Source organism: Homalodisca vitripennis, chromosome X (assembly GCF_021130785.1).
Source record: "Homalodisca vitripennis isolate AUS2020 chromosome X, UT_GWSS_2.1, whole genome shotgun sequence".
In the NCBI taxonomy this organism is placed as follows: Eukaryota; Metazoa; Arthropoda; class Insecta; order Hemiptera; family Cicadellidae; genus Homalodisca; species Homalodisca vitripennis.
Genome location: NC_060215.1, coordinates 54892142 through 54909902, shown reverse-complemented (window position 1 = coordinate 54909902; position 17761 = coordinate 54892142). Strand labels below are relative to the sequence as shown.

The following is a 17761-nucleotide window of genomic DNA, read 5'->3' as shown; positions in this document are numbered from 1 at the left end:
TGATGATTCTATGACTTTGGGGGAGGATTTAGTTTCCGTAATTGCATAATTAGTGCACTAATCTTGGGATGAAGGATACAGGTGTACCGCTAGTGGATTGCAGTATGCGAAAATTCCTCAAGGTAATGTACAAGATCCTCGACTTCAGTTACAGAACCCATGTATTGGTGCTTCACGAGTTCAGTTAGACACTTCTTTAACAGAAAATTGTTGATGCAGATGGACGAGTGAGACCCATGAAGAGCAATCCGTGCCACCCTGTTGAATGTTTGGATATAGTCTGTCCACAAAACCAATCATTTGCTCACAAAATCAGAAAGATTACCTGAAATAATCCACCCATTTTTTAGATCCTTTCCACCCACTTCCAAAGTTTGCCGCTGCCGAAATCGAACAGTAAGATAACAAATTTCTCTGCCCTCAAGTCATGAAGGAGGTGGGCATATGTCCACTGTCAAAGATATAACTTATAGATATAAGTAGGATGGCTCGAGGCATGTCCTAACTCCTTATGATTTTGGTTCCTTATATCCTGGAGTGTTATGTCAAGAGCCTCAAAACTTCCTTTTAAGTCATGGCGCGTTCATCCCACACCACTACTTTGACTTCTGGTAAAAGCATATCACTCTGCTTGGCGATGTCACACATTTATGTCTTGAAGCAATTCAATGTTAGAGATAACTTGAAGGCAGGAAGCCGTTTTCCCTCCATCGATCAAAGTAGGTGCAATGCCTGAGGATATAATGATGAAACATTTGATTCTGATTGTAGAAAATAACAGATCATACGCTATTCTCTACCATTTGATTAATTTTTAAATACTAACGGAAACGGATTTAGATAATGGATATTACAGTTAACTTGAGTATGTACGGATGACAACAAAATTGGTTCCACATCATAGAAATCACAACACTCGAGACGTATCAAGCATTAGTTGGAAATGATTTAAAGCAAAAATTGAACATCCCGACACTCTCCATTTGCCATTCAATATTTTTTCAGGTACAAGTTCTCGGTATTTCTTCAATAATGGAGTTTGAATCTTTACAAAAATCCAGCATAACAGCAAACAGCTCACGAATTTTGTTAGGAGTGTGGAAGATTAAGGCTTTTTCCAGAATACGGTCCAAGCATATCGTCTGCAAGCAGGCTAAGTACTCTAGACGCTGTTTGAGGTGTCAAGTGGTCCATTACTTTAGAGCATCAAATGAGACTGAGCTACAAACCTCGTGCAAAAAGAGACGCAGACTGCAGCACACATCATTCCCGTGATGGACGGTTTACACTACCCAAGAAATTATCTGAACACCTCGATATCTTGGAATAGGCCTCTCTTGTCTCATACTGCAGAGATTATTTCTATTCCATACTGAATATCCTTGTACTTTGCAACACATAAGCGTCCTTGCAAAGAAATCAACTGCCAAGCGATTGTTTTTGGTGAATTATTTATTTTATTAGTAATGTTATCTTGATTAAAATAAACTCTCTGCATGGTGAAACAGAGAACGTTCCAGGCTGCTATAGAAATGCTTATGTATCGTATGAGAAGATCAATATGAACCATAAATCACAGTAGTCTTAACAATTTCATAGAGCAATAGATCTATTTTAGGGTCATATACGTCTTAATTTATCGATGAACTCAGGTCTTATCCTATCTTCTAATCAGAGGAGAATATAAAGGACGAGTAGTCCACGTTTCTGCCATTCAACAGAGTAGGTGTGATAACTGGAGGGGAAAAACTGCAATATTTAGTAAGCGACTTTAATATGTGCTTAGCTTAAATATCAAAACCCTCACTAGTACACCAGGTGTATAAAAGCCCGTTAACTTTGTTTTAAGAGATGTGTGATTTCTGGCCAAATCGAATTGCAGTTAAATGTAATGGAAAGATAAGGTCATTCGAAATGTTTCATGCATACAGCGGGGTTCTCCAGTAAAAGGTGATTGGAATAAAACTATTTTTTGTTATGGAATCTATCATTTGCTCGTACTTCTCACCCTTTTTTTAGGCAAATCCTGTTTACTCTGTCTAAATTTTCACGTATATATCAACCAAAAACTGATAAAAGAGTTACAGAAGAGTATTCTTCGTCATCACGCTCCATTATTCTATAGCTATAGAAATCTAATGCAGATATGGTCTTTTTAACAGATGAATTTGCTTTCGGGTCGCGTTGTGGAATATTCATACAGTAGCTATCTTACCCACGGCAGAACATCAGAGGATACTGCAGTGTCACAGACATGGTGAGTCTCACTGGTTCGTACTACTTTATTGCCTCCATTTTTAATAACGATATACCCGCTTTCAAAATATTGAGAAAAATTGAGATTCGCTACCTCTTTAATCGTGCACGCATTGAAACGACAACGGTGCAGCCCAGGAGGTGCCCAGAGTTAAGGGCCGAGGTCAAGGATGGGTTTGGGTTTTGGATTTTGCAACTACCGCAATAGATTCCGGAGGCATCTTACTTATATTTCATTGCACGACACCAGGCACAGGGAGACCGAGGATCAAGATCAACATTCTAATCCTTGGTATAATCAGTCTGACATAAACCAGGCCGAAATTTGTCAGTACAAGGCAGTGATCGTTTTCATTGCATTTACCTGAAGCTCGGGGGCATTATCACTGCGGTTGTCTTCATCATAATATATGTAGTACATGTTTTGTGTACCACCAGGTAGCAATAGTTACAATTTTGAACAGCTTTCGGACTTGTTTACCTTTTTGAATCTGTAAATGTTTCTCTACGTTTTTCTCTTTCTCCCTGCAACTGGCACTGTGGAAGGAACAGATTCATTTGAACTGAGGGTCTCTTCGTATGGGTTAAGTTGGGGCTGTGATAAGACATAGAAGGAAAGAGATTAAAATTCCATAGTAACTGGGGATGTGAGAATTGCCGGAAAGTTATCCGAGTTTATTGGAATAAGGACATGCAATTTCTCTCTATTAAAATGCTTTGTGAACCTACCATGAGATCTGAAATTGAGTGTCAGGTCTAGAGATATCTTGAGATATAGTGCTTACATAGTACGGTAAGGGGCGCTGGTCTATAGCTAAGGCATTGAATGCAACATTTGACAGTGTTTGCTCACATGAAGCACAATATCAGCCTAAATTCGGCCTGCCATTGAGCTGTGTCCGTGTATTATGACAGAGCTGAGAAGATTCACAAGTCAGAAACACGAATCTTTGGTACTTGAATAGTAGGGATCTCTATGCCGTTAATAACAATAATTTCTTTCTCCATGTCATCACGTTGGTTTAATCGTAAGAAAAATAGTAAAAGATTCATGTGGAACCAAATAATGGAAAAAGGAAATAAAATATTTCTATTAGGACTAGTGGAATTAAAATAGAAAAACTGAAAGCTATATTACCTGATAAATTAACTTTTGTAAAGTAAACATAGGGAAAATCAACCAATTTGAAATACGTAACGTATATACATAAATACACACATAAATTAAATTCTGAAGGAAATTAAGGAAAATAAAAGAGACTTGTAAAGATAGAAATAATAGGGACAAAAGTCAAAAATTTACAGTCTTAACGAAATAAAACCAATGTAAGATCTCTTGCAATAGGCTGATACATCATACTACAGCTGAATGTGGCCGGGGGTTATATCTGGTAAAGAATAAAGTGACTGTGGAGAAAGGAGGAGCGAACAAATAAGAACTTAACAGAATAATCACTTTCTAAAAGTCAAAATAAACTCCAAAAGATAGTAAATTAGGTACAGGTCTCGACAGTTCTGCCAGAGTGTCACAACAGGACACGATTTCTTAACAGTGTGAACAGACACATATGGTCAAAGTCGGTAAGGTAAGACGGGAAGGGCAGCTGAGTAGACCTTGGGCTCTACCAGTGAATACTAAAACTTCTGCTCATCAGTTGTTGCAGACATGCACTTGAACGGTTTATTGTAGTTCGCTATATATCGGGAGAACATTCTGTTATAAGGATAAGAAAATTGTTCGTGAAGAAAGTGCTTCACAGGAATTACAAAGAGTCTCGAACGAAAGTTGCATATGCTGAGTTATTCCGAGCAAGAACACAATGTCGCTTGCTTTCATGACAATGCTTTCAACTGTATGTTTCGCATGCTCAGAAGGTTGCTGCACTAACCCCAAAATCATTTGACTTTTTACTTTAAAAAATTTGCAGAGCCCTTTTGCGCTACAGTCTGAGGTTGGTTTATCGTGTTACTTCAGAGGGAAACGATAGGTGTGAACTATTTTCACTATTCTTCTCTTCAGTGTTTACTATGTGCTCCTACTGATCCATCATCCTTGTTTTGAACTTTTCATGACTGGTTCCGGAGTTATCTATCGGATCACAAACTCATCGTAGGTTCGCCGGATCTTTTTCGGAGGAGTTCTGTGCCTTATCTGGTGGGCCTCAGGGATCGAACTTGAGTCCTTTACTATTCCGTCTCTTTATTAACGACATTAATTCTTCAATTAAGACTGACTTTATCCATTTTTACACGACGACATCAAGCTTTTTTCAGAATTTCCAGCATTGATGATTGTAGGAACCTACAGGATAGCTTGGTTGCTATAAAAACTTCAATAGATTTGTTCTTAAACTTGGAACAAATGTGTGCCCTTGAACTTGGGAAAGAGTATTAAAGGTAATCGAGTACAAGCATTACCTTTAATAGAATAAAGTCTCCGATTGTTTGTCATTACCACCTCAAGGGACAAGTACTCGATCGATCAACTTCCGTTCGTGACTTGAGTGTGATTTTGACCAAGGATCTAAGTATGGCTGAACATATCGACCCCATTTTTTCTAAGGCATACAGAGCTTTAAGGTTTTTAACTAAAACTTCACGCTACATGGAAAACCCTTGGACACTAATGTTGACTTCTTCTCACTTGATCTACCTTCTTTTAGCACATTTGTAATATTTAAAGTGTAGGAACCTAATCTGTGATCATCGATCGGAATGGGCAGGCTTTTAAATAGTTGGCACAGGTTGTTGCCGTAACCAACATAAATGAAAGTTTAACCTGTCTCACTTGAGTTTAACATTCATTGTAGTTTTTCAATCAGCTTGCGTAGTAACTGTTTAACATTAGATCTTCTTTCTTGAATGTCAGGCTTGATGGTCTTGTGCATTGTTGTGCTTATTAGATCTTAGCCAATTAGATCTTATTCTCTTAGTCAATTAGATCTTATTCGGTCTAATTTCTGGAAAATTAATGTTTTTATTTTTGCACGACGCAACGTGTACTCATAGGATGTCGTTATGTTAAGTTTTCTCTTTTATTTAATCTTGAATTCAAAGAAGTGTTAGTTTATATAATTCGTTATATGTTCTTGTTACTTATTCCCATTAACTATTTAGTATGTGGTTCTTGTTGTGTATTGCTATTTACGGTAATTTATTCTTTAACTTTTTCACAACTTGTTATTTGTATTACGTAATCATCTCACTGTGCATGTTATGAATGTGGGCAGTTCTTGCCTTTTGTCAGAATATTGCAATGACTTGTGAAAACGGTTATGACCGTTGAATAACAAAATTAAGAAGTTTATGTAAAAAATAAAAATTTAAACGTACAAATATCAAGAGATTATTCAAAACAAACTCAACATTTCAAGTTATGTTAAAAATGTTTAACAATTTTCTCTTAAGATCAAAAGGAACGCCTAATAAGAGTCTTCCACGTTTCAGGCCGCAACATATGCAATATTGACTAAGATTTCGTGATGAGTTCATCTATGAGTATCGCCAAGCTTATTCGTTAATGTATGATATAAATTTTCGCTAATGTGCAAATGTATATCTATAGAACTCATGTGGGTTCCAAAACTATAGAAGTTGTTTTAATTTAGTTTAACGAAAATTAGGATTATATTTTTGTTGTTTTATGTTACCAATTGTAGGGAGCAATTAATAATAAATTTTAATTTAACTTTGTAAACTTACGTCAACACAGGAGTTGACATTGTTCCCTATCTTGACGTCAACTTCTAGTGATTCGCCTACGTTGATACTGGGTGCCAATCGAAACTCGACTTCTATTGGGCGAAACACTGATAGACTCGTCGGTGGGGAGAATTGGAGTGAACGACTGGAAGAGGGCGACAGAATCAAGGCGAACAAGGTCCATTTTCCCGGTAAAGGGGGTGCTGGCAGTGAAAGGCCAGTTGCCTCGACTTCGGCTCTGAAAGCATAAAAAGGAATCAAATGATAGAATACAAACTTATTCTTAGGAACAATGAGTTAATGTGTGTTTAAAATAGTGCAACTCTACAAGATAGTAAAACTCGGGTCGTGGTCGCCATACTCACGTGATAGGTTAATGTTAACTCTACATATTTCATTAGTTATTTCGTTCCATTGAAATGGTTTAACACCTATCTCTACTGTCTGATTCGTGACTTTGAAACACCTTTATTGTTATTTTTGAATGTATATTCAAGTTTAGTAAAAATAACTACAGATATTTTAAAATATTAATGACTAGGTAAACCTATCCCAAATATTAGTAACTTACAGTAGGAATGTGTGTTAAGTGGGTTTTTTATACCCTTTATATCTAATGCCAACTATCCTTATCTCACTTTATCGTTAATAATTTCACTTTCTTTAAAAAAAAAAAAAAAAAAAAAAAAACATCAGAGTAGTACGTACACGGACTATCGGCAAAACATTGGTTACATCACTGAATTTACAATGTCTTAGTGTAAGTTAGAATCACAAGTTAGTCAATATTGAAATATATTTTCTCTTATCTGTATATGATAGCCTTAAAGTTAATAAACTGTTCACTACGTCACACAATTTAAGCACAGACTCTACTATAAAGTAAGGTTTCAGAAACTTTCAAATTTCTAGGAAGTATCGAATAGATTTAATAAACTTCTAAATAATATAACTTATTAAAAGTTATCAGAAATAATAGAAAAACCTGTTCCATATATTTACCTATTATTGGATATTTGTATTTACTATCGGCACTTTTTGGGGTTATCTGCAAATCCCTTATATATCCGCGTTGGTCAACTTCGCAGGTAATGGAGCATACACGTATATCTAATTATTAATAATGTATTTATTTTGATTATAAAACTAATATTTTAATTTTTAATACTTAAAATATTTGATTTTGCCTAAACTGCTGACGATCGATATTTTTTAAGGTTTGCAGTAAAATGGTTAAAATCTATAGAAGAATGTCAAACATCTAGTCAAAAACACATAAAAATTACAAACTAAAGGTTAATAACTATAGTGGATTAGTTATGTGAAACATAGATATATTTCTCTTATAAGAAACAATACAATAATATTTATATTATTTTAGTTTTAAAAACAACGAAGTTTATAATAATTACTTAACACAGTGTGAAAAATGTTATAGTTAATAATATATAAAAAATATATAGTTAATTATAAGTTGTAGACGATATTGCGTCATTTAAGGGACAGGGCTTTGTACATTTTGTTATAACTGTTATTCTGTTAAGCATTGTTATACACGGTAGTTAAAGGACCATATTAGGCAAAAATGTTAAATTTTTAATATGTATTCACGATAAATATGTATAATATATTTGGAAGGTAAAATAACACACTTATTTCATTGTATCAAACTTGCTATTTGAACTTTAATTCTATTTTATTGACGACTATGTTTAAAGTACTATTAAAACTTAACTGTTTAGAAACGTCAATTCCAGACCTTTAGCCATTTTATGATTTGCTTACTGAATTTATAGAGATAATACTTCTATGATATCAATCTTAGAACAAATTAACTGTGACTCAATATTTGGTAATCAGTTCTATAATCATAGATTTGGGCACAAAGTACGGCCTCATTGGTTTTACAAACGCCTTGTTCTCTCCATAAAAGAGCAAAATATTTTAGTGCAATCCACGCTCCCATGGTATATCCATACCATATACCGGAGTTTTAGCATTAGTTTACAATACACCTGGGTATGTTACATTTGGGAATACAAATTGAAACAACATGTTTGTTTCAATGGGAATACAAATTGAGTGTTATATGTTGAGTTTGCTATGCTACGTTCATATAGAGAGAATCCTAAAGAGGAACCTTATTTAGGGGAATCTCCGGGTGAAAATATTCACATTTTATATTGGTGTTACTATAATCATATTATATGAGGACTTCGCATTATTGCCATAAGCCTGGTATATACTCCTTCAAACCTTGAGATACATACATCCTTGCGGAAAATTGGAATACCTTTGCGAAAGAGCATTCATTTGGTTATGTAGGTTTAAATAAACCTGATGAACTTAAAAAAGTGAAAATTGCGTCCAAAATCGGAACCAGGGAAATAGCCACGATGCCAGTGGTAAAAGGGAAGTTTACACTGATTTTATGTCATTTTAATCCAGTTAAGACTATTCCATTGCTGTTATCGGGCTGATATCCTAACTGGCTATGGTGATCATTACAGTTCTCAATAAGAGGATGAGATTTCTGAATGTTTGCAAGTATTGAGTCAGTTCACTGGCTGTTGGTGGGAATGTGAAGGTTTGTTATATAGTTGGTAGATATCGTCAATGCAGCTTTTGTGGTCAATTGATATATCGTCAACGTCCTGATCACGTACACGGCATCGCCACACTATAAGCCCTGTGAGTAAATAGTATTCTAACGCAGTGTACTGCTTCTTGCACTGTTCTAATATCATCCGTAACGAATTTCTGGGGAAGACGTTTCTGATAAAACATACCTACATTTGCTTCAATATTATCTGGGCCTGAATAAAACCTGTATTTATTACACGATTACTATTTTTTATATAGTAATAGTGGCACCAAGATTAAGCTACTTAAGTTATTGTACAAGATTTATTGTTCCCGGTAGAAAGGAATGCGCCCGTTATTTTTACGCATATCGATTGATATTTAAAAAATGAGGGAAATTAAAGAAATTTTAAATCCTTGTTTATATGGCTCTATAAGGACCTACATCGGTTTCTGGATTATACAATGATAACAACGAATTTTAGGCCATATCTCTCTTGTGTTAATGTCAAGAGGACGTCAATAAATTCAAAATTAAAACTTAACATACGCTAGTCTACCTACATACGTTAATTTAATAAACACGAGTTCCCAGTCTGTTAACGACACTTACGTGTAGTTAAAACATTTCCAAAGCCAGAGTTGTTCCAAGCCCGAATGCAGCATGACTGTACGACGGGGCTCCTGGGGTACTGGATGTCGGACGGTTCTCGCCCTCCTGCTGTTGGTGGTCAGGCAATCGTACTGAGACAGAGACAGTCCGGCCTGGGAGAAGTCCACACTCTCCGTCTGTTTGCTGGAAAAAAAATTTTTAATGTAAATAATATACAATTTCAATTAAAAGTATAACAATTAGAACGGCCGAAAATACAGTGGGCAATAGATAGTTCAGAAGTAAATATAAAATTAAAACCCGAACAATGTTGCGTGACTTTATATTTTGACAATTTTATTGCAAATTATCTACATTAAATACGCCACAAGACTTAACTAAACAACTGCGATTTAATATAATCAATATATCTGAGATATGATAAGTTCTGAAAACTTTTAGGATTAAACATAAAATATGAGTAAAATACGAGTATAATAATTAAGAAATCACGAGAAACAATAAGAAGGCAAAACTATCGATCTGAGATAGTAAAAATTATAACTTTTAAATGCATTGATTTATTTTGTGAGCGATAACTAAAAAAGAATAGATTAAAAATTTCATTTCTGATATAAGCTGAACAATGTGCTATATTTTACTGATCTTGTCTTTTAGATTTTTTAAATTAAACAGCACTTGACCTGCGCTTACATTTCAGATTTTTATCAGAGTCCTCGAGGCCGAGTGGAGGAGAGTCATTGATCATTTACTTTGATCAGAAGAATTTTACTTTTATCAATGATCCCTTGTACAAAATAGTATGCCAAGCCGGTATTTTTATACTTATAAATAAATTAGTATACTGAATACTCATAATTGTTAACAAATTATTATTTAATTTAAATAAGCTAAAATGCTTACAACAAATTCTCTTAAACGTATATGTGTTCTTTCAGTAAACATTGAATCATAAAAAGTACTTGATCTGCAGGGACTCGAACACGGATCTATCGCTTGCCTGGTGAGTGCGCTACCACACTCAATGCCCTTAACTTTTACTATTAAATTATTTTGTATTTTGCCGTTTCTGTCACATATGTGTTCAAATTACTAAAGAAATCAATATAATATTCTATTTCTATGTAAATAAATCTAAATAAGTATTCATCACAACACTAAGCATATTCTTATGTGAAGATTATAATTCGAGTTTCTCGCATAATTATTTTATACTAATTATATTGGATAGTAATATGAATAAATTACAGTTTGCAATATTTTACTATTATTTGAAACAAACAGATTGAACTTATATAGCCTATAACTATACAATTATGATATTGCGTTAAGTGAGAAATAACCATACATATAGAATAAAAGAGTGGCCATTAATATTATAGACAGTGCATACTTGAAGTAATTTTAACAGTTATTTTTCAAATAAAGAAAATATAATAAAATTGTATTAGAATCAAGAATATATAAAATATATTATGATTCGCCCTTTTTATAATGTACAGCATAGACTAGCTAGTTGCATTAAACATGGAATTTAATCATCTAAATTATAACAATTTTGAAAGAATGAAGAAGCCAATTAGCTTAAGGCTTTAATAACTTCTTGTTACTGATGAACGATAGAGGAAGACAATTATAAGGGCATTTTGAATCGGTATGGAATTTCATTATATTTTAAAACAGCCGAGCACAAATAATGAACTTCATTTAATTCTGAAACATCGGTTTTGTTATCTTAAACAGGATATTTCTCTTTTCATAGATGGGTTTCTTAAATAAGGAGTTAACTTATAATGCTCATGAATGTGAATCATTTAAAAAATGTATTCTCAAGTAATCTTCCCTTACTCTTTCCAATGACGAGACTACAAAATGATGATAGATGAAAATTTTTATGATTGATATAACAGCCAAACTGTAATACTTATTTTACACTCAATTACTAAACAGGAAAATATAAGTTGATTAAAATGGTTTAAAATGTACGAATACAGTTTTTAAATAACTTATTACTCTAAATCTAATTATAGACTATGGAAAATATGCATAACTAAGTTGGTAAAGGTATAAAATATGCATGGCTATCAATACAGGTCAGCGTATCTAGCTTTGATGAGTTTGTGAATAAATGAACAAGTTTACCTTTAAGCTTTGAATATTTGTATTGAAATTATTATAGAAACTATCTCCGGGATATGTGCTGAGCAAAAATTTCCGAGCAAAGCAATAATAATTAAACAATATAAAATGACAAAATAATCGAACACACATTTTCGGAAGGATTTACTGCAGCTTTTTAGTCGAAAAATATATAGTATTATCTCATGGAATGTCTTCAGAGCAGATTCCTTTGACATTTGATATATCCAAAAAGAGCAATTTAGATAATCTGATGATTGGATCAACATGACACATGTAGCAAGTTATTTTAACCAACTTGTACTTTAAATCTGGCAAACATTTTTTCCATATTTACATTTTCCATTTCCTTGACGTCAGTCCATTCCAAGAAATGTCGCAGTTGGTCAATAGTTCAGTGAATACAATAGGTATATGCGAGTATATAATATTAATATAACTGTATATATATATATATATATATATATATATATTTATATATGTGTATATATATATATTTATATATGTGTATATATATATATATATATATATATATATATATATATATATATATATTGCCATTATTCTACTTCATATTAGTTGAGTACTTAATTTTTACACTTGTTCAAGGTTATTGGTAATCTGGTGCTTTAGTTGTTTGCTGATAAAATGGTCTTGTTAATACTATATTTTTTTATTGGTTTTAGTTGCTTTTTTATTGTTTATTTTTAGATGCATTTATTTAAGTTGTTTGCCCAATGCCTGCTTTATTATAATACCACATAGTTATGCGCATGAGGAAGCAAACTAGAACATAACCATAAAAGTTGGTAAACCTGAACATCTTCTTACGTTTTTTATTTTAATTTCACATTTTATTTAATTTTGTTAAAAGCTGAAATGATAAAATTTTAAACGGGTAATATTAAACCATATTAAAATGTTCAGTAAAAAATATAAGTGAAACGAGAGAAAAGATATAAAACTCTATCTGCAATATAAAAATTCTGATTATGCAATTGAAAAGGGATTACTTCGTTTTGTGTGATGGTGAATTATATTCTACAAATATTGTTTACTTCTAATTTGTTTTGAGATAAATTAAACAAGACAAATAATAATTGATATTCTTATGAATATCACGTGTTAGGATTACTAATTAAAGCAAGACAACTAATTCACAGCAGTTTATTACCATGCTCGTAAATACAAAGTGTAATAACCGGTGGGTAAATACAATAACAAGTACATTTTGTATCTAATATTTCCCTCAGACTCCATACTAAACAATTAATTTGGCATGTAAAACCTGAAAAATTTGGAATGAAATGTTCTTGAGGGCTTTGGTACCTAGCAAATGGGATGTAATAGTAATATGAGAAAGTATGTTTTAAAAATATTTAAAAAAACTATTACAAAACTAATTATTTTGAGAAATATTGCAGTACAAGTTTTAAACAAGGCAATCCAACCAACACATTTACAAAATATTTTTAAAGATATAAACAGATTTTAAGCTACATTTCCATTAATAATATACTACACAATACACGCTATTTTGTATATTAGAATAAATGCTCAATTTAAAATAAAATAAGGATTAAGAAATGGTATTTTACAACCGGTATTCGAGTTATTAATGATTAATTTTTCTCTTTAATAATATATTTTAACAATGGTTATTAACAATTTGTATTAAACATGTTATTTAATTGTTAAGCACTACTCTTAAGAATTTATGGAGAAATAAATCGGCCAGTATTCCTATGTTCAAAGCATATTTAAATAAAAATAAGATTTTGTACTTACTTTTCCTGTATCTCTCCCCCTCGACCACCAATGAGGCAGAGGATGGAGCCGACATCAGTAACGACCTCGACGTCCATCGTGTCTCCAGGGTACCATGCTTTCTTCTTCTCGATGTTGACACTGGCCTGTGGGAAAAATTCAACATTTAGCAGAGTTTGTGAAGCCTAAGGGACTAAAGATGTTTTCTGCCTCTCACTGAACATGATACCTGAGAGGTCGCAACCTGTACTTTCAATTAAGACTACATTTATTACATAGTGTGTAATATACTTAGTAATGTGTAATATCCATATTTCTATAAATATTGTTTTGCCGTGTATAATTGTAGCCCAGGAAAAGTAAGGGTTGAAAAATTTTACTAATCATTAACACAATTTAAAATTAATAGCCAAGTTGATTATGGGTTGAAATGTACTTTTTTCATAAATATGTGGTATCAGATATTTTCATGAACAACAAAAAATAATCAAATGGAACAAAGATGAATGAATTCCAATTAGTTTTGGATAAATGGCAGGACTTTAACAGTTCTGTAATGTTTTTAAATAGCAACATACAACATAGTGAACTTTGAACACAGACAATACAGAAAAATAGTAAATGAAACATAGCTGTAATCCATACTTCAGTCTAAAATTGTTTATTGCTCGTACATTAGCATTAAAAGGATATCCATTAGATATGCATAGCTGTAATCCATATTGCAGTCTAAAATTGTTTATTGCTCGCACATTAGCATTAAAAGGATATCCATTAGATATGCATAGCTATAATCCATATTTCAGTTTAAAATTGTTTATTGCTCGTACATTAGCAGTAAAAGGATATCCATTAGATATGCATAGCTGTAATCCATATTTCAGTCTAAAATTGTTTATTGCTCGTACATTCGCATTAAAAGGATTTCCATTAGATATGCATAGCTGTAGTCCATATTTCAGTCTAAAATTGTTTATTGCTCGTACATTCGCATTAAAAGGATATCCATTAGATATGCATAGCTGTAATCCATATTGCAGTCTAAAATTGTTTATTGCTCGCACATTAGCATTAAAAGGATATCCATTAGATATGCATAGCTGTAATCCATATTTCAGTTTAAAATTGTCTATTGCTCGTACATTCGCATTAAAAGGATATCCATTAGATATGCATACCTGTAATCCATATTGCAGTCTAAAATTGTTTATTGCTCGCACATTAGCATTAAAAGGATATCCATTCGATATGCATAGCTGTAATCCATATTTCAGTTTAAAATTGTTTATTGCTCGTACATTAGCATTAAAAGGATATCCATTAGATATGCATAGCTGTAATCCATATTTCAGTCTAAAATTGTTTATTGCTCGTACATTCGCATTAAAAGGATATCCATTAGATATGCATAGCTGTAATCCATATTTCAGTCTAAAATTGTTTATTGCTCGTACATTCGCATTAAAAGGATATCCATTAGATATGCATAGCTGTAATCCATATTGCAGTCTAAAATTGTTTATTGCTCGCACATTAGCATTAAAAGGATATCCATTAGATATGCATAGCTGTAATCCATATTTCAGATTAAAATTGTTTATTGCTCGTACATTAGCATTAAAAGGATATCCATTAGATATGCATAGCTGTAATCCATATTTCAGTCTAAAATTGTTTATTGCTCGTACATTCGCATTAAAAGGATATCCATTAGATATGCATAGCTGTAATCCATATTGCAGTCTAAAATTGTTTATTGCTCGCACATTAGCATTAAAAGGATATCCATTAGATATGCATAGCTGTAATCCATATTGCAGTCTAAAATTGTTTATTGCTCGCACATTAGCATTAAAAGGATGTCCATTAGATATGCATAGCTGTAATCCATATTGCAGTCTAAAATTGTTTATTGCTCGCACATTAGCATTAAAAGGATATCCATTAGATATGCATAGCTGTAATCCATATTTCAGTTTAAAATTGTTTATTGCTCGTACTTTCGCATTAAAAGGATATCCATTAGATATGCATAGCTGTAATCCATATTTCAGTTTAAAATTGTTTATTGCTCGTACATTCGCATTAAAAGGATATCCATTAGATATGCATAGCTGTAATCCATATTTCAGTCTAAAATTGTTTATTGCTCGTACATTAGCATTAAAAGGGTATCCATTAGATATCCATTAACCGAAATATGTGTGTATAATTACAAAAAGTTTTAAATGTGATTTGAATATGTTGCTGAAGTTTTATAAAAACTACTATCTATATAGTTGTTTTTAATTCAGTAAAATGTTATTGTAAAAAGCTATATTCTAAAAAAAATCGACAATCATGGATCACTAAGCACTGTTTCACCAGAATTGTCACCTAGAACAAGATATTTTCAAGTTGAATTTATAGGTTTTCATGTTTTATTTATGAAAAAAAATGTTAGTGTTTTGTTCTAGCTTTAATATAATTTTCTTAAAACATTTTTGTAAGCACTGTCTGTAAATATTAAAGAACAAAGTACCTTATAATGTCACTCTCCAGACATTTCATCCATAAAATTTTACAAATATTTTGTATTTCATAATGTTTTGACAAGTGAAATAACTATGTTTACCCACTTGTAAAATGGGTTTTCAGATCTAAAGCAGTATTTTGGCGTTTTTCAGGCTTACATATTTTGAAGTAATGTCACAACACTTGTCCGTAGAGGGTTTCCAGATATACTGAAGCGATAATTTTCACCCGTTCTTAAGATCATGTATAGGTTTATTCTATGAAACAGTAGGGACTATAAACTTTATGAAGTATACGGGAATAAAAACAAGTTACGTAGTTTCATTTTTGGTTTTTGGTTGATAATCTATCATGAAAAATAAATAAAAGTAATTTATTATTTTGCAACCAACCGGCCATCTCCACTACCAATAATTGCAGTTTTGAAATTTGTTACAGGAAAATAATGTCTTGTGACACGAAAACTATGAGCTGGAGAGAAAAATAAAACAGGAGATACTGACGGGGACACATATGGAGAGGAATTTTTGGCCGGTCTGTCTGATAAAAACACATCCCCGAATAGTTAATAATGTTAATTGTTTTTTTTTTTTTTTTTTTTTTTTTTTTTTTTTTAACAAAAGGAGATGCCGATCCTCCTTTTATGCCTTATTCTGCCCGTCCTCATGGGCTATTGGCCTGTGCGAGGATCTTATCAAACAGAATAAGGGGGAGAGTCGATACAGTAAAAGGTCGATGGTACTGATAAAAATTGCAAGGGTCACAGACAGGATTCGAACCTGCGCTATCTCTAACTCAGACTCGAAGTCCAACCTCTTAGACCACTCGGCCATCGGCACTCCCAAGATGGAAAAATCATCTCTGGATGGCTTATTGTGTTAATTTTACAGTGTTTTACAAGTTTGGTTGCATATCCAGGGATCTTCGACCAACCTTCCAATGGGTGGAATCCTGGATTTGGTGACTCATCTTTGGAGTGATCTATACCACTTGTCAGGCAAGTTAGGACCACCCTTTTTACGTCTTATAATAGTGACGATAAAACATTTGAAAAAGCCAAGTATGATAAAGAAATGTAAACAAAGCAATATGTAAAATAATAATTTTTCATCAGTAACCCTAATACTAGTACATCCTAATTAGTAGCACTAATGCATGATGCACAATTACCAAATACTATTGATTTATTCGATTAGTAGTTACACTTTATTATTTTCATAAATAAACTAATTCGTTTTATTCATCATCATCATCATCTGACGTTTCCGTTATCACGGGTCGTCGTACACAGCCTCCTCCACTTTTGTCTGTCATTCCAGGTCTCCTCTTCCTCCACCTGCATTTTCTGTAGTCCCCTTCTCTCTATGTCTTTCCACACTTGGTCCTCCCATCTTCCTCTCGGTCTTCCTCTTGGTCTTCTTCCTCTTTCCTCCTTCTCCAGTGGTATTCTAGGCATTCTATTATCTCCCATCCTCTTCACATGCCCCATCCACTGTATTCTTCTTCTTTCCATTGTCTCTTGCAGTGAAACTACCTTCAATCTTTCTCTGGTTATTTCGTTCATTATTCTATCTCTTCTTGTAGTCTTCTCTATCTCTCTTAAAAATCTCATTTCTGCAGCTTGCAATCTGCTTAAATCATCATCTGCTTAAGTCCACGTCCACGTCTCTGCTCCATATAATAAAATTGGTTGGAGATTTTATTAATAATTAATAAAATTCGTTTTATTACGCCTTACACACAATGATTTCGATCAAATATCTCGTTTTAAAAATAATTCTAAATCAGAGGTTATAATCTACTGTTACGACTTAAAAACATTGAAAAAAATGAACAGCATCTGAACAGTTTTTTTTTATAACAGAAGCTGAAGCGACGCCTTTGACTGTCGCAATGGGCCTAGTGCCTTAAAAGAAAACAAATCAGAAAATGATTCAGAATTTCAGAACTCCAACAATGAAAATGAAAACAATTGGACTAATGAAATATGAAAAAGGTAAAAAAAGTCTTAAAATACACTTTTTAGTGCGGCTATCAAGCGAGAAGCCCGAATCCCTTTTGTTTTCACAATTGTCATAATATTGTATGGGTTTAAAAAGGCTTTTTAGAAGGCATGGCTTAATATAAATGAGTGTTAGGAAGGTGCATGGAAACTTTTATTTCAGTTTTATTCTTCTGGAATCAGGA

The 17761-nt window shown here is 32.9% G+C and overlaps 1 protein-coding gene across 1 annotated transcript in view; it reads right to left on the bottom strand.

The window, feature by feature from the left end:
• Positions 1–17761, bottom strand: part of LOC124368998 (C3 and PZP-like alpha-2-macroglobulin domain-containing protein 8) — a 393079-nt gene that overhangs the window by 64819 nt on the left and 310499 nt on the right. The window contains exons 12-14 of the mRNA XM_046826596.1: positions 13082–13206; positions 9155–9337; positions 5959–6196 (exon numbers count right to left, since the gene is read on the bottom strand). Coding sequence (XP_046682552.1) covers positions 5959–6196; positions 9155–9337; positions 13082–13206 — 546 coding nt within the window. The remainder of the gene's footprint in view (positions 1–5958; positions 6197–9154; positions 9338–13081; positions 13207–17761) is intronic.